This window comes from Sciurus carolinensis, chromosome 6 (assembly GCF_902686445.1).
Source record: "Sciurus carolinensis chromosome 6, mSciCar1.2, whole genome shotgun sequence".
Classification (NCBI taxonomy): Eukaryota; Metazoa; Chordata; class Mammalia; order Rodentia; family Sciuridae; genus Sciurus; species Sciurus carolinensis.
The window spans coordinates 135,733,748-135,754,102 of NC_062218.1; the positions used below are offsets into that span (position 1 = coordinate 135,733,748).

At 52.5% G+C, this 20,355-nt stretch overlaps 1 protein-coding gene and 1 long non-coding RNA gene across 11 annotated transcripts in view; one reads left to right on the plus strand and one right to left on the minus strand.

Moving 5' to 3' along the window:
• Window positions 1-17: 17 nt before the first annotated feature.
• On the minus strand, window positions 18-14,919 carry N4bp3 (NEDD4 binding protein 3). 5 transcript variants are annotated; one of them, XM_047555295.1, is made up of 6 exons: window positions 14,784-14,919; window positions 14,398-14,622; window positions 8,872-9,216; window positions 8,071-8,592; window positions 7,229-7,483; window positions 777-7,088 (listed from the first exon to the last, which is right to left on the minus strand). In XM_047555295.1, exons 3-6 carry the CDS (start codon window positions 9,190-9,192, stop codon window positions 6,561-6,563), a joined length of 1,626 nt encoding a protein of 541 aa, XP_047411251.1. In that variant the 5' UTR covers window positions 9,193-9,216; window positions 14,398-14,622; window positions 14,784-14,919; the 3' UTR covers window positions 777-6,560. The 5 variants fall into 5 exon arrangements, with proteins under 5 accessions (XP_047411253.1, XP_047411251.1, XP_047411256.1 ...); XM_047555300.1 differs by lacking the exon at window positions 14,784-14,919 and adding an exon at window positions 11,558-11,707 and having other exon boundaries at window positions 14,398-14,693; XM_047555299.1 differs by lacking the exon at window positions 14,784-14,919 and adding an exon at window positions 11,558-11,707 and having other exon boundaries at window positions 8,872-9,219; window positions 14,398-14,693.
• LOC124986702 (uncharacterized) overlaps window positions 14,140-20,355 on the plus strand; it is a 35,840-nt gene continuing 29,624 nt past the window's right edge. For 2 of the 6 annotated variants that reach the window (XR_007109068.1, XR_007109070.1), the window contains exons 1-2: window positions 14,140-14,906; window positions 14,996-15,062. This is a non-coding gene — a long non-coding RNA (uncharacterized LOC124986702). Of the gene's footprint in view, window positions 15,063-15,522; window positions 15,525-20,355 lie in introns of all 6 variants that reach the window. The other 4 variants (XR_007109065.1, XR_007109066.1, XR_007109067.1 and 1 more) reach the window with 3 other exon arrangements.

The following is a 20,355-nucleotide window of genomic DNA, read 5'->3' on the forward strand; positions in this document are numbered from 1 at the left end:
AATTGCTTAGGACCTACGTTGCTGAAGTTGGCCTATAACTTTCAATCCTCCTGCCTCAGCTGCGATTACAGACAGGCACCACCATATCAGGCTTCTATTTTTTATTTTGAGAGAAAGTCTGCTTAGTCCAGGCTGGCCTCTCACTTTCTATCCTCCTGCCTAAGCCTTCTGAGTAACTGCCTTGCCCTCAGAACCTAAACCCATACTTAATCTGCCCACAGGCTAGTCATCTTGAGAATTGTACTCTGCCAGCAGGAAAGATGAGGCACAGCCTGGTGCCCTGCTGCTCTCCGTGCCCTTCTTAGGTGGTAGGGGTGACACAATTGTCCTAAGCAGGAAGGGTGTATCTGAAAGGAGAAAGAAGATGGTGACCCAAACCCAGGCCAGAACTGAATTTACCAGGCCCTCTTCCTCTGAAGGGAAGGGCTAGAGACCCCCACCCTCTCCTCAGACCTCAAAGACTTAGACAATAAAGTTTCAGTCTCCTTTCTCTGGGTTTCTGTTTCCCTGATTTGCTGCTCCCTTTTATGGTTGATCTCATTCCAGCTCATTCAGGCTGCAACCTTCCACGCCTCCTCTTCCCTGCCTCCACCCCTTGCACAATCTTGTTTTGTTTTCTTAATTAAGCACTTGCACAATCCAGCTTTGTTTTCTTTACAGCCTTCACTTGAAATTATGTGTTTATTTGTTGATCTGTCTTCCGGTCCTTAACCCTGCCTCCCCTACATTTTAGGATTAAAAGCTCCATTGGGAAACCTGGACTTTGTGTTCATTACCTAGAAAACAGTGGGTGCACAAAGATGCTGGGAGATAGCCGATATTCTCATAAGACGGAAGAAACCTGACTCAAGAACCTTCGGAGGCAAAGAGGCGGTCCAGAGCCGGACCTTGAGCCCGCGGGAATGTCGGATGCAGCATCCAGGAGGTGTCTGGCATTGCACTCGGATCCTGGGTGGTCCTGGCTCCATGCGGGAGCCGCGGGGGCGAAGAGTTGAATAAACCTTGCTTGGGGCCAAGGAGCCCAGGCAGCCTCCCAGCGGAGCAGCAGCAGGACCTCACAGGCTTTGGAGAATGCCCCGGGCTTCCCCACTTCCTCTCTGGAGCCCTGGCCTTCTTCCCTACCGAACGGGGCGTGAGGAAAGTCGGGCTTCTCCAAGAGCCTTGAAAGCACCGCTCACATCGGGCCATTTTAAACCTGGTCTGTCTTGCCTTCCCCAATATGTGGTTATTCTTGTGTTCGGACTTGTTAATTTCACTGTGCACCAAGTTTTACTACAAAGTTGATTTTATTATTCTTTTCTCATTGGGGTTGGTATATATTTGTTTTTTTTATTGTGGGGATGGGATTGCTTCCAGTTTGCTTCATTAGCTGCTCTCCATTCAGCAAGTCTATTCAGCAATAGTCTATTGAGTCTTTTGCCAGTTTCCTAGGATTTGATTTTCAAATTTTAACTCATAAAAAAAAAAACCCAGTGTCCATTTTATTTCAGAAGGGATGCTACAAAGTATGATTCTCCCCCAACACACACTTTTGTCTCAGCACCCCTTATTAAATATTCCTTGCTTATACTCTCCTTTGAAAGCTCTTTATCATAATTTTTTTCCTATAAAATGGAATCTATTTCTGGTTCTTCATTCTATTTATTTTTATACCGATATCCTATTGTTGTTCTTGCTGTGTATTAGATAGCAGGGATTAAGCACCTCTCACAAAAAGGAAAAAAAAAAAAAAAAAGGATTATTGACAAAGTAGATCAGTAGTTGCCAGGGGCTGAAGGTAGGGGGAAAGTTGACCACAGAGGAGCACAGGGGAGAATTTTGAGAGGTGATGTAACAATTGTCTTGATTATATGGTTGTTTATACAACTCTGCATATGTCAAAACTCTCCAAACTGTACCCTAAAAAGGAAGAAATTTCCTGTGTGCAAATTATACTTTAGTGGGTTGGGGGGTGTAACTCAGTGGCAGAGTACTTGCCTAGCATGTGGAAGGCCCTGGATTCAATCCCCAGCATGGGTAGGGGAGTCTTGAGGGGTAGAGAATATGCACAATTGGAAATGCAGCCTTCTTTACTTTCAGATCAAGTCCTGGAAGGCAGAGATAGAAAAAGATGGGATCTCTGATGGCTAGTGAAGGTGGGGCAGTGGTGGGCAATGCAGCCACTGCCTTTGGCTCCACTATGGAACCCAGGAACACCAGGACCCAACCCAGGGGAACCGAAACTGCCTTTCTGGCCTCCCTGGCCAGACCCAAGACCTTTCTGAGTCCTTGCCTCTTCCTTCCACCCTTCAGGTGGCTCCAAAACAGTGCCTTGTCTTCTCTTGCTCATCTGTCCCTCCTTGCAAGTCTTAAATTCAAGCCAGAACCGCCTACCTAATTTGTAGGGAGCAGAACAAAATGACAATGTGAGGCCTTTTGTTCAAACATTCTTAAGAAGATCAAGATGGCAACAGCAGAACATAACACCAAGTGTAGGGCGCTTCCAAGGGTAGGGTCTTGGGTGCTACACAGGTCTTACAGAAAGCTGGTCCTGATTTTAGCCCTTTCCTTTGACTGCTCAGGGACTCCTGTACCAGCTTACCAGGCTATCCAGCATCTGCTGTGCTTCCCATTCTCTTTGTTCCCCTCCTGAAATTGCATGCAGGACCCTCTCTGGAACCTGCCCCATACTTCCATGTGTCTTATGACATCACCTACAGGGGCCTACGCCCTCTTTGGAGAAAGGTTCCCGAATACCCACATCCCTCCAGTCTCAGACAAATGTATTTCCATGCTCCCTTTCTCCATGTTCGGCTCACTTGCTTGACACCATGGAGGCCCCTGATGTCCTTTGTGTCAGGATACCTGAGCTATTTTTTTAATTCTCCTACCTTCTTCATCTCCTGCCTGGTTAGTATCAGGAATGACCTTCACCAGCATGGACCCATGTTGTCTTCCTCCACACACATATTAAGTGTCACAAGGGCAGGGGCCTGAGGGGCTTTGTTACCATGGCTTCCTCACCTAAGAACCACATCTGGTCCAGAGGGAGGCCCTCAATACACCCCTGTAGAATGAATGGTAACTAGCTCTAGACGCCCATGCTTAGCATAGACTTGGCACAGGACAGATATCCATGAATGGCTCAGAGTTAGAGCCTTTCCCATCCACCTCACTCTCCTCATCTAAAGCCATCCTACTCAGGGGAGGGCTCTGGAACTAGAGTGGGTTGGGGAAGGAAAATGGAGGACACAGCTCTCCTCTGGCAATGCCCACAACCCAGTGGAGACAGAAAAAAAACAACAATTACAGCAGTTTGCAAAGAGCTGATGGAGAGACATATGGGGGTGTAAGCACTGCAGGGAAAGGGGGTAGTCCAGGGAGGACTTACCCCAGAAGGCAAGAGCTGAGCACTTCCTTCCCTTTGTGCAATGAGGGACACCAGGGACCAGCCCAGGGAGGCAGCTGATTCTCTGCCTCCCTAGTCAGGCCTCGGACTGTTCAAACCCTCATCTCTTTCTTCTACCCTCCATGTTGTTCCAAAATGGTGCCCTGCCTCCCCTCCCTGTGTCCGTCCCTCCTTTCAAGTCTTTGGTTCAGTCCAGGAACACGTGCAGGTTGAGACAGGTCAAGGGCTAAGTTAAGCTGTGCAGTTCACTGAGGTTAGAAGGGGCACCACTATCGTGATCCTGGAGACCAGAGAGTCAGAGGCCTTCCATGAAGGGGGTAGGGGCCCAGAGAGTTGCTGGAAAGTGTAACACTTGAGTGAGGTTCAGAGGCAGAGAGCACAGTGCAGGGAACTATCTACACTTCTGGACAAAACTGGCTGCCTGGGCCAGGTCTGCTGGGGAAGGAGACTCCAGGGGAAGGCTGAGCCTGACAGCAGCTGAGGGCCCAGAGTGGAGCAGAAGGGAGGGGCTTCCCCAAAGCAGTAGCCACAATAGTGACAGTGACACTTGTGATCAGCTGGCCCCAGAGCCACTCAGCCTGCTTGGGGACCAGGGAACTGGTTTGCCCAGCACGGATGAGTTAACAGGGATTTGGTTCGGAGACACCCCAGCTTCAGCTCTCTCCCTACTTCTGGGCCTGGCCTTGGTTTCTGGCACTGCTGCCAAGTTTTGGTACCGCCCACCCACTCCCCACTGGCTGTACTGGCCGGCCCAGCTCCCTAATTGCTGGGTGGGGAGTTATTCTGCAGAGCTGGTACACCAAAAGGTGGGCCCCAGCCACTCTGGGACACGTGGGCACCCAGCCTAACCAGCTCCTGGCCATGGGGAGGAAGTAATCTAGGCTTCAAGCCAGCACCCAGGTCCAGGAAGTGGGGGAACCTCAGGTCCATTAGCCCAGAGACCTGGGTTTGGAGGGGCCTATGAAATGGGAATGGGTACTTAAGATTCGTGGGGATGGCCCTGCCTAACCCAGGAACTTCCCCTTTCCCTCCTCAAGCATTAAACCTGAGCTCAGGTGTGGACCTAGATGGGTCTCAGCTAGGCCCAGGGTTCTGTCCTCAACACAGGACTGACCCAGGCATGCCCAGTGGATTGATGGGAACAGGGCAGAGGGAGGGCCAAGAAGCAGCCTTCCTAGCCTCCAACCCAGGAGCTGGCTTTTGGAGGCCAGGTGCCCCAAACACACCCCCTTGGGCACACCCACCACCCACAAACACATCTCTACACACATCTGCCATTGACAGGGCCATAAACACAGCATCCCCATGGCAGTTAAGTCACACACTCCACTCATGGCCCCAAAAAAGGTGGGGCCCATCAGCTCATATGCCATAACTCATAAGTGGTAAATCTACACCCCAGTGAGCTCTACAACCAGGACCCACCTGCTGGGCCTGAGGTGGGGCCAGGAATGGCCTGGGAAGACCAAGGGTCAGCTGAAGGGAGCTGGGAGCAGCCTGGGAGTCTGCATGGATTAGTTTTTTTGTTGTTGTTTGGGGTGGGGAGTAGTGTGAATTGAACCCAAAGGTGCTTAACCACTGAGCCACATTCCCAGCCCTCTTTATTTTTTATTTTGAGATGGTTAGGGCCTCACTAAGTTGCTACAGTTGGCTTTGAACTTGTGATCCTCCTGCCTCAGCCTCCTGAGCTGCTGGGATTACAAGTGTGTGCCACCATACCCAGCTACATGGAGTACTTCTAAGAGATTCCCTGAGTGGCCCCACCTGAACAATGATTGGAGGGCAGATGACTGTGTACTAGATCCCCTTGAGCAGGAAGCACAACAAATTCAACCTGTGGCCCAAACCCAAGGGCCCAATAAAGTTCCAGGCAGACAGCACTAGATGCACGGTAGCCACTGATGCATCTGTAATGAAGCCGAGATTTCTCTCAAGATAGGAAAGACGCCACATGTACCAGGTCACTGACCTGGAGGGGCAGCAAAGTCCCAAAACTGCTGAGAGACTGGGGTAGCTGTAGGTTTTATAGGACCCGGACCAGCCTTAGCTGGGGTGGAAAAGGACTAACAGTTCTGAGGCCAGGTAAAGAACAGGGGTGGGAAGTGTGGGGCTGCCTCTTCAAGAGAAAGAGCTTTCCAGAATACAAATGAGATCAAATCTCACTCCTACCTAAAAATACCCAATAGCCTTCCACTGCTTATGGGGGAATGTTCCCTTCCTTCTGGTAAGATCCTTTATCAAATAACCCATAAGCTTTCCCTGCCAAGCATCTCCTGCACCTTTCTAAGCCTCCCCCTCACCCACCCATGAAGAGACAGGCACAACACAGCTGGACAGAAAGATGGGAGGTGAGCTCCAGAAGAGATAGGATCCCACTGGGGCCTTTGGATGCCCCACAGGATGCTGTCTTAGGCTGGCCCCGATCCAGCAGAGGTCTGGGCAACCAGGGACCAGACTTTCCACCAGATGAACATTTTATATCCTTGAAATGCCTTTTGACTTGCCCTTTTGTTTTCCTGTAGTTCCTTCTAAAAAATCCACTGCTGCTGAAGAAAGGAATTTCAGCCCACATAGCAGCCAAGGAACTATGTGGTACTGGGGTAAGGAAATAGGATTCCTCCAATCTCCAACACACATGAACAGCAGCTTCAAGACAGGCACAGGGCACACCCTCCCAACCACCATGACTGTGAGGAGCTACAGGCTGGGTCCATCCCCAACCCTGACTATCCACAAAAGTGGACTCTGCTAAGGGCAGGCTCAGTGACCCAGGGTCTCCTCATAGAAAAGGTGGTTTTTATTCTGGAGAAGACCAATGTTTCCATCCCAGCCTCCTTCCATTAAGGCCTCAGCCCAGTTCTCCAGCCACCCTCCCTCACACCTGCCCTTCCCTATCAGTGGCTCTGGATTCTCTAACCTCCTTCACTGGGACATACCCACTCCAGGGAGCAGGGCTGGGCCCTGCTTGGGTGCTTCTCTGCCAGGTAGGTCTAGCCCTGGCTCTGCAGCCAGCACCCTATCCTGCCCATCACCCCCCTGGATCCCTCCTCTTGGGGGTCTCCCATCCCTGGGCTGGTCTCTGCACATTCTGCCCCAGACCAGTGTAAGGTAGGAGTCAGCTATCTCAGGGCATCTTGAACAGTGCCTCTACTGTCAGCTCGCTCTGCTGGCCTCAGATCTTGGAAGACTCAAGTCGAGGGCTCCAGGGCGTGGGGGGCTCCCGTAGGGCCCGCAGCTCCTGTTCCAGTGCCTGATTGCGACGGTACATGTCCATGTAGCCCCCCTGAATCTCCCGCTGGTAGCGCAGCACCCGCTCCTTCTCCTCCTGCCAAGTCCTCCGCTCCTGCTCGAAACGCAGCGCCTGCTCCTGGGCCCGGAGCCGCTCTTGGAGCAGCTCTGCCCGCAGCTGTTCCGCACCACCTCCAGCCTCACTACCTCCTGCTTCCCCCAGCAGCCCCCTGCTCTTGCAGTCATCAGTTTCACAGCTGCCTGAGGCTTCCTCCTGAGGGGTCTGCTCCTGTAAGCTGCGCACGGTCTCACGCAACCTGGCCAGCTCCGCATCCTGAGCCTGGGCTTGTGCCCGGAAGCCCCGAAGTTGCGTCTTCAGACTGAATATCTCAGCCAACTTCTGTGCCAGCTCTGCCTGGGCTTCCCGCAGCTGCTGCTTCAAGAGACTAATCTCTGCGGTCTTCTGGCACACCTGGGAGGCGGGACGGGGGTACACAATATCAACAAGAGCCAAGCAAAGCAAGGTATGGGGAGTTGGTTGATGGAGGGGAAATGGACAATGGGACCAGGGCAGTGGGGATTGGTGTTTCTGAATCACTGGTGGTCTCTCACCTCCCATCGGGCTTCCTCCTCTGGTCGGGTGCTGGGGTCGGCCTCTGGAACTGGACCTGCGGGTCGAGGCTCAGAGGTCAGGCCCTGCTGAGCTCGGAGCTCCTTGCGCAGGCGTCGCTGCTCCTGCTGAGCCATGAACAACTGCAGTTGGAGGTTGCGCTCGCTGCGCTCAGCTTTCTGAGCTACCTCATGCAGACGCTCCACGTACAGGCGCTTCAACTCAGATAACCACAACCGCTGGCGCTCCTCTAGCACCTGTCTCCGAAAAGAGGTTCCTAGTAGGGCTGACCAGAATTCCACAAGGCTCCACACTTGGATGCAATTCACCTGTGCTCCCATTGCTCACCATCCTAACATTTTGGCCACCAATAACTCCTTGGGCACCAGTATCACAGGGCTCAGCACCCCAGTAACATATGCATCCTAACCCAGGATGCCCTTCAGTGATAAATGTCCCCAACACATGGCCCTCCCAGGGATCCTCACTCTCACTCTCTACTTCCCACACAATTCCCAGGCAAGGACAACATCTCTCTTACTTACTTCCCACATCCCTGTGCCATCCTGCCATGTGGGATGTGGAAGAGAGAAGCCAAGACATCTCTGCTCCTTCCTTTTTTTTTTTTTTTTTTGAGACAGGGTCTCACTGTGTTGGCCACCCAGGCTGGCCGTGAACTTAAGATTCTCCTGCCTCATCCTCCCAAGCACCTGGGACTACAGGTACATGCCATCACACCCAGTGTTTCCCAAAGCCATATGGGTAAGCCAGTTGGGGTCCCTCTGTCTGGCTCATACACCAATGCCAAAGGACAGAATAGGATATTAGGACAGGCTTTGCTCACCTGTGTGAAGGGGTTGGAGCCATCCTGATCTCCAAGGTCCCTCTTGAGCTCCTCACAGGTCTCGGGCAGGAGGGCTACCACCTCTTCTGCAGTGGAGCAGGAGAATTCATATGGGGGTGGTGGCTCAGGCAGACAGCTCAGCACAGCCAAAGGCCCAGCATCCTTGGGGCTCTTCGAGGCCCGGTCCAGGGAGCCCCCAAGATGGTTAATGTGGCCTAGGGAGGAACTGAAGGAGCTGGGACCTGTGCCAGGACTTCGGCCAAAACTGCCCCCACTGGAGGAATCCGACAGGCTGGGCTCAGGCTCAGGGCCACCCTCATCCAGGCTGAGGGCATGCAGCAGTTGTGCACGGGCCTGGCTGGCCCTGGGCCCAGGGCTCAGGGGTGGGTGGCATGCCAGTGTGTGCAGACTGCCATTGCTGCGCCATAGCTTCTGACCCTTGTGGGCAGCCAGGCTCTGCATGGAGAGGAAGCCTTTCCCGGTACCCGCTGCAGGCTTGAACACTGATGGGCGGATACGGCACTACCAAAAAGAGAGGGCAGGTATGAGGGAGGTCTGCCAAAGTAGTCAGCTCTGCTCTACCCTCCTGATGCTCCTGCAGTCCCTGGGAACCCTTTTTGAGAACATGGGGCACATGCCACCAGGAGGTGTTGACCAAGATTCAGGTCAGCCTATAGCAGACTTTCCACATCTTAGCCTATCTAACCCTCATCCCATCCCAACATCAGGGTCTCCAAGGAGGCCCAAGCTGCCCATCTCCAACTTCCCTGTGCCACATAAAGGACATAAGAAGAGACACACCTTGTCAAAGCGACCCCGCTCGGGCAGTGAAGTCTTGCTGAAGTCACCAGCCCGAGAATGTTCCCGATAGTAGAGGGTGGCATAGTCGGCAGGCTCATTCCGAGGTGCCCGCTTGGTGGTCTTGCCATCCTTCTTGGGGAGGTGCAGATAGCTAAGGAGTTCACGCTGGCCCAAACCCTTCCGGAGGAGCCCATCAGGTTGGCGGGAGCCCCGGGACCCAGCAAGTGCTGCCCGAAGTTCTTCAGGAGAGAAGTCCTGCCGTTCCAACAGGCTGCCCACGCTGCCCATGGCAATGCCAGCAGGGACTGGGGCTGTGGCCATGAAGTTTCAACAGAGCACAGGCGGCTGCTTTGGGGAATCAGGAGGCTTCATTAGGGGCAAGTGAGCACTCTCTGCCCAATTCCCCAGATTCCCTAAAACCAGGCACTTGTCATTTGTCAGCTCTTCTACCTGCCCAGGTCCAAGAGAGGCAGATGTGGGTGGGAGCCAGAGAGAATGTCAGGACAGGATTCCCAAAATGGCAAGAGAAAGGGGTACAAGTCCCAAAACCACCTGCTCATCTAACATTCTGTTGGATAGCGTTTAAGGAGAAGGAAAACACTTCAGATGGGACACCAAAGGGATGCTAGCTCCCTAATGTAATGTAATGTGGAAGCATAGCAAAGGGGGTGAGGTCAGGGGAAGACCTCAAGCAGTAGGACAGGGGTCCACCTCCCAAGACCAGGCCAGCAAAGAGCTAACAGAAGATGGACTCAAGTTGTCTGACCTTGACAGTGCTAACTCTCTTGCCAGGGTCCCCACCAAATTTGTCGAATAGAGAGGAAACAGCAAATTAGGGCCAGAAGGACTCTCCATTTCTTCCAATTCCCAGACCGACTCTTTATTTCTTCTCCTTCCCTTGAGATAACCTGTCCAGCCCCTCTTCCAGCAAAGGGTCAGAGCTTCCCCAGGGAAACATCTGGCATGGGTGGGGCTGGGGGGCTACAGTGAGAGGGATGCAAACAGGAAGGGCTCACAGGGAGGAAGGATGGCGATACAAACAGGAAGGGCCTAAGGGGAGGAACAATGGTAGAGTTTTCCGGAACAGGTGTTCAGGTCTAGGCAGTGGTGGGAGGCAAAGGGAAGGGGCAGCTGGACCTCTGCTATCCCATGTGTGCTGCTGCTATTACACCAAAGCCCACCCTGGGTGGGACAGGTCCATATCCTGACCCAGAGCAGAACCAACTGGCATGTGACCTTGGCCATGCCCTTAACCTCCATAAGCCTTGGCTTCCTCACGCATGTGTACAAAGGCAATGATAGCTCTTATCACAGAGGGATGCTGGAAGGATAGGGTGAGATAACATGACAAAGCACCCTGTCCAGGGCTTGGCCTAAAGCCAGGGTCAACATAGGCTGGCTGAAGCAGAGTTTAGTCACAAACAAACATCGCCAAGTGACCAGGCTCATGGGCTGATTCCCACCTGTGCTGGGCCTGACATACTGGAGGGTGGAAAGAGTGGGCACCCAGGGTCCCCCATGGAACATGTGCTTAGCCCAGTGCCCACCCTAAAGTAGATGCAAATGACTTGTGTGAAAGCTTCCTTTTCTGCCTCCTACCCCCATGTCCCTTCTCCCATTCCAGAACAGATGCCCAGCAAGCAGGCTGCAGCTGAGAGTCCCCCACCACCCACCCAATATACTTCCGGGACACCCACTCCTACCCCAAAACAATGGTCGTTAGGAGGTTCCATCTTCCTCAACCATTTCCAGGTTTTGTGTTTGTGGAAGACAAAGCTCTCTGAGAGGGAGAGGGAGGGTGGGCCTTGTCCCCCACCCCCACTCCACAGCCCTCAACCACACCCTGGGCAAAAATAATCTTCTCAGCCCTCTCTCCCAGGCCCTAAGGTGGGGGACAAGTCTGAGTCAGAACACCCCAGCCCCAGGGGACTCATCTAGGTAAGGAATCACATGTGCTGGGCTCCTTCAGTGATATAGCACTTCCTGCAATGTAGTTACTGTCCTTTTCTAAAGGTAAGGTCCCTCAGAAAAGTGAAGTGACTTGCCCAAGGTCACAGAGTTGGTGAGGTTAGGATGCCTGATATTCCAACCCCATAGCTTCCAAATGTCTACTGGGGACCCAGAATGTCACTCACAGCCAAAAGAACTTGAAGTGAGTCATCTTGCCTCCCCATCTGACAGTCTCTTGCCACGAAAAGTCTGCCCAGCAAGACAGCTCTCTATTTAAAAGTGCACTGATCAGGCTGGGGTTGTGACTCAGTGGTAGAGTGCTTGCCTAATACGTGTGAGGCACTGGATTCGATTCGCAGCACCACATATAAGTAAATTAATTAAAGGTCCATCAACAACTAAAAAAATATTTAAAATAAAATAAAAGTGCACTGATCTGTCACTCCTTCTCAGGGAGAGGACAGCAGAAAAGCTGGTCTCTAGCTGCCTCTCCTTTTCTCTCTCTGTGGGACCCCAGGCACTAATAATCTCCCTTTGTCATGCCTCAGTTTCCACATCTTGCCCTGCCTTCCTTCCAGGATTACCATGACAGTCAATGTCAAACAGAGGTGAAAGGAGTTTGTGAACGAACTGTTAAATCCCATGTGACTAGGAACCTGGGATGTTGGCAGTGAAGCCAAATATGCCCACCTCACCCCAAACCCACCCTGCCACGCCTTCCCCTGGCAATGCTCACTTCTGGCCTCAGGGACAGATAACTGACACTCTTGACACTCTATGTGTCCCTGCGAGGGTCTCAGGTCCAAGGGAGCTGCTGTAGCCATGGGCCAAAACAATGCATATGACCATGCAAGGAACACACTGATCCCACTCAGCATGGAGAAACCTACGGTAGAGGACAGAGCACAGTCATAGTATCATGCACAAGGTCACTCGCACAGCACTGAGCATTTTCCAGGACACAGACAAAACAGAGGAACACCTCAGCATGAAGACTAAGGGGCCCGCCCCACTTCTGGCTAGGGGTGTGTACCTGTGTCTGTGTGTGTGCTGGTGCTGAATGGGGAGTGTGAGGCCAGCTATTAGAAGCAGTACGGAGATTGAAGGGCACATGAAATGCCCTTCCCTTTGTCTTTCATTAAGGCTCCCACCCCCTACTCTCCAACCCTCCTGGGTAATGTCTCTAGCTGTACTATTCAGCTTCCACAGCAGGGTTGAAGTCCTTGCTTCAGGAAAGCTCCATTCTGCCCAGGTCTCAGTCTGGAGACAATCCCTTTTCCTAAAGGACCCATCCCACCTCCCCCCTTCCCCCAAACACACAGACATTCCTTCACTGTGTTGCTTGGAAGCCCAGGGAATGCCTGCTCAGGCCAGGACAGCTGTGCAGGCAGGCCAGAGAGGATTTGGTGACGGAGGAGGGCTGGAGAGACAGTAAGTGCCATGCAGTCTCCCTGGGACTTAAGCAAAGTAGAAGTGCCTGGGCTTCTGTGCCTGCCCTGGGGTCCAGAGCTGAAAACCCACCACCACCCAACTTGCTACACTGGGCCACTAGAGACACATCCTTCACAGGGCCCAGATGGCTCCAGAAGGGTCTCTTTACTATTCCCCTCCCATTTAATGCCCCAAAGTAACAGATGGCATGGACAGTCCTGAAGACGGACAGCCAGCTCTTTTGAACCAACCCTTGGTAGACGGAAGAGGGCTACCCTGGCCACCAAACACAGAGAGGACACAAAGGGGGGCATTCCAGCTCCAAATCCCTCCCTTGAAACAGACATAGGAGGGGAGTATTGACATCCCTCACTTCAGAAGAGGAAACTGAGGCCCAGAAGGGGAAATAATGTATATAATGTGTCCAAGGTCATGATCACATGCATAGGAGAAAGTGCATAGGCTTCCCAGTCCTGACCCCATGCACATCCCGACACCCACACGGGTGAGTCCTGCCAGCCCTGGCTTCTGGTTAGGATCTCCTGAGCCCTGGCCCCAGGGGAGCATCCCACCACCTGCTGGAGGATCAGCCCTTCTGAGGGGTGTGTCTGCAGCTGCCCCAAAGGAATGAGACTGGAATGTACCAGCTCCAAAAGAGGGGGCAGTGTGTGATGGGGGTCTGGAGAAGGAATGGGAGAGGCTGGCACACTCAACCCCCACGGAGACACTTGAAGAGGCACAGACTGGCAACTAACCTCTGCAGGTGACTAACCTGTTCATTCATTCACAGGCGCACCGCACACTACAGTTTTTTCTTAGCCCTTCCACTTTGTTATCTCATGTCATCTCCACAACAGCCAGTGGAGGCAGGCAGGGCAGTGATGACCCTCTCTGGACTTAATAGATGGGGAAACTGAGGCCTAGAGAGAGGAAATGAATTGCCCAAAATCCGACAATGAGAGGCAATCTCAACTACCTGTGCAGAGCCCTCTCTACTTCATCAGGCCGTCCAAGCCAGGGGTCACCTTCTATGGACATTGCTGTATTATGCAGACTACCCAGCCCCCCATGCTTGTTTTTCCCAAGGGCACCTGCCGCCAGGCTAGTGTGGATGGAAGTTCCCTCAGCCTGGGATCCCTCCTGCCTGGCCCTAAGGGTCAGGAAGAAATAGTGGAAGCATGACTGGCATGAGGACTCTAAGCTCTGGAAGCAGCTAGAGGCGGTGGTGGTGGCGGGAGCCGGCTGGCGGCATTCATTCAGTCTCGCACTTAAACACACCCACACGCAGCCAGCAGGCAGAGTTCTGCCTGGGAGGGCCCTAGGAAGAGGGTGATCACAGAGCTCAGGATGGTCTCCTGCCTCTGCTCTCTGCCCAGGACGGACAGGCCCAATATCTTCCTAAGGGGAGGGGATAGGGTTGCCTCAGTTCTCCTTCCGGATAGAGCTAGAGCCCTAATTTCCACCTGGTCCTAGACTGGCCCTCGCTTTAGTCAAAGGCTGTGGCCCGGAATGGAACAGTGTCCGAATCACCAAGACCCAGGAATGTTTCCTATTCTCAAGTCCGCAGCTGTCGCCGGAACTGGGCAGGGGACTAGGGGGAGAAAGGAGGAATGTTGGGGGCGGGGTCAGGCGAGAGGTCTCAAGGGGAAGGCGGAGGAGGTTGGCATCCCCCACAGAACTCTCCCCGGAAAGACAGTGAAGGAGGCAAGGTCCTCAAAGCCACAGGAGGTCCTCGAGCTACCTAGGAGGCGGGGTGGGGGGACGCGCCTCTTTCCTGCTCCTCCCTGGGGCCTGACGCGAGTCGCTGGGCAAGGGGGCGGAGGCCGAGGTCAGACTCCTGCGCCAAGGGCGCCTGCCCCACCCAGCGGTGGCGCTGGGGTCCTGGGCGATGTTCCAAGGAAAGCGCGTTTACAGGGGTTGCAGAGACGAGCGTAATCTGCCGCCTGCCTCTCCGGCGAAACCCGGTGCCCGGGAGCTGGGGACACCTGGGCGCACACCGCACCCTGCCATCCCCGCCCATTTTTCAGACGAGAGCTTCAGCCAGCCACTGGCTGCAATATGGCCAAGGACACCCGAAAAGCTAGAACTCGGCGACCAGCCCCACCCCGCGCGTCCATCCTCCGGTCCCCAGCGCGTCCCACTTACCATGCTGGCGCCGCGCTCACCTCCCGCCGCTCCGTACCCTGGTGCGCTGCAGTTCCTTCGCGCGGATTTGAACCTTCCTCTGAAGCGCCGATTCCAGCGGAGACTGCGAGCCGGGCCGGAGCGGTGGTGCGGCAGGCACCTAGAAAACGCGGGCGGGCGGGCGGACAGGCGCTGGAGCCGGATTGGCGAGGAAGGGACGCGATCGGCAGCACCCTCTTGCCTGCCCTACAGGAGGAGGGAAAACCCGGCCTGACTCAACGGCGCGCGGCAAGCCCAGAGCCCGGCCCGGGCCCCGGCCCCCGGATGTGGGGGGCGGGGACGGGGGGGACAGCGCCCGCCCACCCGTAATCCAACCTGAGCCCCGCCCCAAGTCGGGGAGCTCCTACCAGTCCTGATCTGCCCGGGCCCTCGGTCCCTTAGCTGCTGTGCCAAACTCGGCTGACAGCCCTGTGCGCTCCGGCTCGTCCCCGGGTGGGTCCAAAACCTCAAGCACCGCCGAAGCCCCGGAGGTCTCGCAGTCCCCGCTCTTCCTCCTCCTCCTCCTCCTCCTCCCCCTCCTGTTCCTCCTGGCCTCATCCGCCTCTCTGTCTCTTGCCAGAACTAAGCAGCTTCGGAAGAGGCTCGCTCGGTCCATCACCTCTCTGATCCGTGCCGCCTCCTCTCAGGTAAGCATTATTTTCATTTTTTGAGAAAGAGCCAAAGTAGTATTCTGAAACGTGAAGAGATTTGCTCGACGTCTCCATCTAGTTTGAAGCAGCTGATTTGGGCACTAGGGGGTATTTGTTTTTGTTTTAATGTAGGGGTAGCAAATTCAGATGCAAAATAATTCAGATGCAAAAATTCAGATACAAAAAAAATTCAGGTAGCAAAATAATGTAAATGAGTCAGATGGGCTGGGTACAAGACAACTGAAATAGATGGAAACAAAAACAGCTGGATACCTAAAGGCATTCAGATTCAGGAGTTGAAGCACCATATCGTCCTCAAAAAGTTAAAACGGAGTCACCATATGATCCAGCAATTCCATTCCTAAGTATAATTCCTAAAGAATTGAAATCAGATACTCATACACTAATTTTCATAGCAGTACTGTGCACGATAGCCAAAAGGTGGAAATATCCTGAGTTGTCAGGCTGATGAGGATAAACAAAATGTGTTCTATCCGTACAATGGAATATTATTCAACCATGAAAAGAAATAGGGTGCTGACTCATGCTACAACATGGATGGATTTCCAAAACTTTATGCTAAGTGAAAGACACCAGATACAAAAGGCCTAGTGTGGTATGATTCTATTTATATGAAATTGGTAAGTCCATTCAGATAGAAAGCAGATTAATGCCAGAGGCTGTGGGAAGGGAAAATGAAGAGGGTTTGCTTAATGGGTATGGGGTTTCATTTTAGAAGAGGAAGTAGCCTGGTTTACAGGATACTCAGGGGGAAAAAAATGGGCCTAGGAGGGCTGGGACCACAGGGAGAGGACACAATGGCGAACACTGATGAGATGACTTCAGAGAAGAATTGACTTGTCTTAAGAAATACCCTGAAGAGGAGAGGGAGAGGAAATTGAAAACTCAGAAAACAGGCACCACAGCCCACCCCCTCCCCTCCTCTAACCCCTTTCTACCATTAGGAATGCAGTGATATATCCAAGATCTTCTGACCCCTGTCCTACACTCCTTCCAATGTTCTTTCCTTGCACCAGGTGGCCAGTGGGAAGCAGGGAGGAGACAGTCAGGTATTAAGTATCTTAGAACATCCCAGCAGGAGGAAAAAAATCAAAAGACCTTCCCTGGAGCTTAGCAATGTCAAAAACTAAGTGGGCAGGGGAGATGGGCCAGAGGGTTCTGACTGAATGCAACACCAAGAAAGTGACCGAGCCTTGCTGGCCCCAGTGATGCATGCGGCTCAGGAGGCTGAGGCAGGAGGATTGTTAGTTCAAAGCTAGCCTCAGCAAAAGCAAGGCGCTAAGCAACAATGAGACCCTGTTTCTAAATACAAAATAGGGCTGGGGATGTGGCTTAGTGGTCGCATGCCCCTGAGTTCAATCTCCAGTACAAAAAAAAAAAAGAGAAAGTAACTGAGCCTGGCAGGTGGCACATGCATGTAACACCAGCAATTCAGAAGGCTGAGGCAGGAGGACGGAAAGTTTTTGAGAGCAGCCTGGGCAAGGTAGACTCTGTCCCAAATAAAAAGGCTAGGGATATAGCTCAGTGGTAGAGCACCCCTGGGTTCAATTCCCAGAACTGGGAGGGGAAAAAATGGTGCTGAACACCCAGAGAAGGCAGCTACAGGTAGGAGGGTGGGGTGCAGAGCTGAGGGGCTAGGGCAGAGAGAGAGCAGCTTGGCTCTGTCTAATAGGTGTTGTTCAAGGAAACAACCATCAGGCCCCTCAGCCCCTCTAGGCCTGAACCAGACTGCCTGTGTTCCCACATCCTGCACAGGATTGGGCCCTAGGCTGCTCAGAGTACCCTTCCTTCCAGAGGCTGAGGAGGTGGCCTGGCATATACAGCTTCCTACCAGGCTTCTCCTGAGCCCTTTGAGGTTGTTTGCTCTGGTCAACTGGACGGGAAGTAGCAAAGCAGAGGGGGACCAGCTGTCCCAAGGAAGTTGCAGTTTCAGTCCCGATCCAAAAAGAGCCACCTCTTCCTTCTTCCATGACCTTAGCACCCCCATGCCTTCCTCTGCATGGTCTCAAGCATGAAACATAGGACATCAATCCATCCTCCAGGGGAAAAACTGAGGCCCCAAAATGCATCTCAGAGCAGAGTTGGGCCTGGAAACTGGGTCTGCCTTCCTTAAGCCTTTGAGAGAATAAAATGAATTGCACAGAGGTGAGAAGTCTGAAGCCAACAGGAAGCCAGGCCTCTGTCCTGCCTCCCTCCCCAGGCTTTTCTGGACAGTATGGAAGTTGGTAGGAGGGGAGGGTGGGGAAGGCAAGTCTTCATTGAACTTCATCCTCCCTGGTTTGCAGGGCAGACACCTCAGCCAGAGGCCACTTGCCCCCAGACTTGACATTATTTTTTATGCCTTTATTTTTTACTTATTTATTTTATGTGGTGCTAAGGATCAAACCCAGAGCCTCACACATGCTAGGCAAGCGTCATACCACTGGGCTACAACCCCAGCCCCTTGACATTCTTAAGGAGTTGGCATGGAAGCCACACTGACCAGATGTCTAGGGGTGAGGCAATTAGAGTACCAGGCCAGAGGAATTGAAACCAAGCTTCCCAGATGTACCCACTTCCTAAATTGACTGACCTTGGACAATTTAGTTTCCTTCACTGAACTTCAGTTTCCTCATCTCTTCAAGAAGATCATAGTTTGGGAGGATTAAGTCAACTAGTGTCTATTTATAAAGCCCACCTTATAGTGCCTGGCAGATGGGTAAGTCTGTGTAAATGTGAGTGAGTCCCTGGGAAAGTTTATCAGAAGGACATGAGGGAGGGAGGAAGGAAGGGTACGTGCTGTATACATTCAGCATGCACTGTCATCATCATGGGTCTGTCACCTGGTCCAGGCAGTTTGTGCATTCATGTTGCCTGCAAGTAGCCAGAACAGTACAATTCTGGAGCCACCCATGGTGAGGAGAAATTTCCCTCATCTCTGTGGCTACCACCTCTGGCCTTATTACCTTTCTTCTTGACTATTGCAACAGTCCCTCTGGGCTCCCCACCACCCAGCTGCCTCCCACTCTGCACCAGAGGAAGCCCATGAGTCCACATATTCTGTGCCCACTCTCTGTTCCCTGAGAATTGGAGTCCCAGTTTCAACACTGGTCCTGTGACTCCTTTAGCCACTGCTATTGCTTCTGTAAACTGCAGTTTACAGTTCTGCAAACTGCCACCTTGTCCTCATCTGTAATTGACTGGTTGTTGGGACAATCCATTAAGAGCACCCACTGTCTTTAAGACCTGCCTGCCACACTCAAGGCAAAATCAATCACCCTCTCTACCATACAGTTCCTCCCCTTATCTTCTTGTGATTTGTGTCACCCCCCAACAGGAGCCCCAAGCCCCTATTCCTTTCCATAGCTCAGGATGCTATGTAAGCTGAAGTTATTGGACTTCTATGTATACACAGTTAAATATGCTGTTTCTCCTGTTAATCTGTCAACTTTTTTTTTTTTTTTTTTTTTTTTTTTTTTTTGCGGTGCTGGGGATTGAACCCAGGGCCTTGTACCTGCAAGGCAAGCACTCTACTGACTGAGCTATCTCCCCAGCCCTAATCTGTCAACTTAATTTGTAGAGCAGCAAAGAACCTCAGAGGGTAGAGGAAAGCCATTTTTTCCTCCCCTGCCCACCCCTTCCAGGACCTGACAGTTGACCATGCTCACCTCCAACCTACCATCTGCCAAAAGCAACTTCATGACTGTTTCTGTCAGTGGGAGGGAAATGAAATAAGGCAGCCCTTGTTCTAAATTCTGGGTTCATCACTTCCTGGTGACCTTTCTGAGCTCTAGATTCTTGGATTTGTACAACAGGATTAATCACTAGGATTAAATGTCATAATAGGTGAAGGAAACGTGCTGGGTACAAGGGACTTGATAGCTATGTGTGCTCCACCCTCCCACTGCCTGCCCTTCTCTCCTTGCCCTCCCTTGCCCTCTCATCCCCCTGAGGCTGGGTCAGACCTCCAGACTGAGGGACTAGAGCTGGGTGTTGCTGGAGAGGCAGCCTCTGAGGATTTCAGATCTGCAAAGAGCAAACTAACAGATGCACCTGGTGTCCTTCGTAACTCCTGACACTAACTCCAAGATGCTCTGAGCCTCTGTCACAGAGATGGCTGTGAAGGTTGACCGGTAGGACCCTGCACCTAGGCAGGTCCCCTCCCCCACTCACCTTCACCCTCCTGGGGAGAAAGTGGACTCCAGGACCTGGAGTCCTCTCTGAGTCACTAGAGCTGGGGAGGGGCCTTTGTTCGCCCGCCAGCTCTCCCTCCCCAGGTGTCTGGGGGCAGCCCCAGGCAGACAGAAGGGGTGGAAACTGGGAGCTGCCAGGACTTGCTCAAGTGTCTTCCCTGGGGCAGGGAGCTCAGACCTGCAGGAGCCAGTCAGGACTCCAGGGTAAAGTGCCCCTGAAGTTCAAGCAGCCCAGCTGGACTACTCCTGGGTTACCAGAAACCTGGACCTGCCAGCCCCATAGCCAAGTCTAGGATCCACAGTCATCCCAGGTGGAAACAGGTTACTTTGCTGCAGAACTCTGCAGACATGGATTCCTCTTGCAATGATTTAGGATGGCGTGGGGGGCAAGGAGTAGTGGGGACAGAGTGGTGGCAGAAATCTGAGGAAGTCATCACCACAAAACTGTACAAATGCAAGATGAAAAGAGCCCTACAGATTGCTTGCACAATAGTGTCAATGTCCTTAACACTGTTATACACTTAAAAATGGTTACGATGGTAAATTTTATATTTTGTGTATTTTGCAACAAATGTTTTTAAAATTTTTTCTTAGTTGTAGGTGGACACAATACCTTCGTTTTATTTTTATGTGGTGCTGAGGATCGACCCAGGTCTTCACACATGCCAGGCAAGCACTCTACCACTGAACCACAGCCCCAACCCAACAAATAATACTTTAAAAAGAAAGAAAAGTGAGCTTAGGTTCTCATATTTGGTGTTGTCAAAAGATGCTGGTAGAGCCAGGTAATATGGTGGTGCACGCCTCTAATCCTCAGCAACGCAGGAGGCTGGGGCAGGATAACAAGTTCAAGGCCAGCCTTAGCAACTTAGCAAGGCCCTAAACTAAACTTGGCAAGACCCTGTCTCGAAATAAAAAATAAAAAAGTTTTGGGAATGTGGTGGGTGGGTTCAATACTAATACTAAAGTGCCCCTGGGTTCAATACCAATACTAAAAGAAAGAAAGAGGTGGGATGGGGGGTTGTAGCTCAGTGGTAGAGCGCTTGCCTAACATGTACGAGGCACTGGGTTTGATCCTTAGCACACATAGAAATAAA

What these genes read in the sequence shown, in the direction of transcription:
- N4bp3 (XM_047555297.1), bottom strand. Translation starts at nt 9,192, where the DNA reads ATGGCCACAGCCCCAGTCCCTGCTGGCATTGCCATGGGCAGCGTGGGC. An exon ending in AGCGGGGTCGCTTTGACAAG is followed by an intron (nt 8,593 to 8,871) that starts GTGTGTCTCTTC and finishes TCTTTTTGGTAG; the next exon opens with TGCCGTATCCGCCCATCAGT. An exon ending in GCTCCAACCCCTTCACACAG is followed by an intron (nt 7,484 to 8,070) that starts GTGAGCAAAGCC and finishes TTTCGGAGACAG; the next exon opens with GTGCTAGAGGAGCGCCAGCG.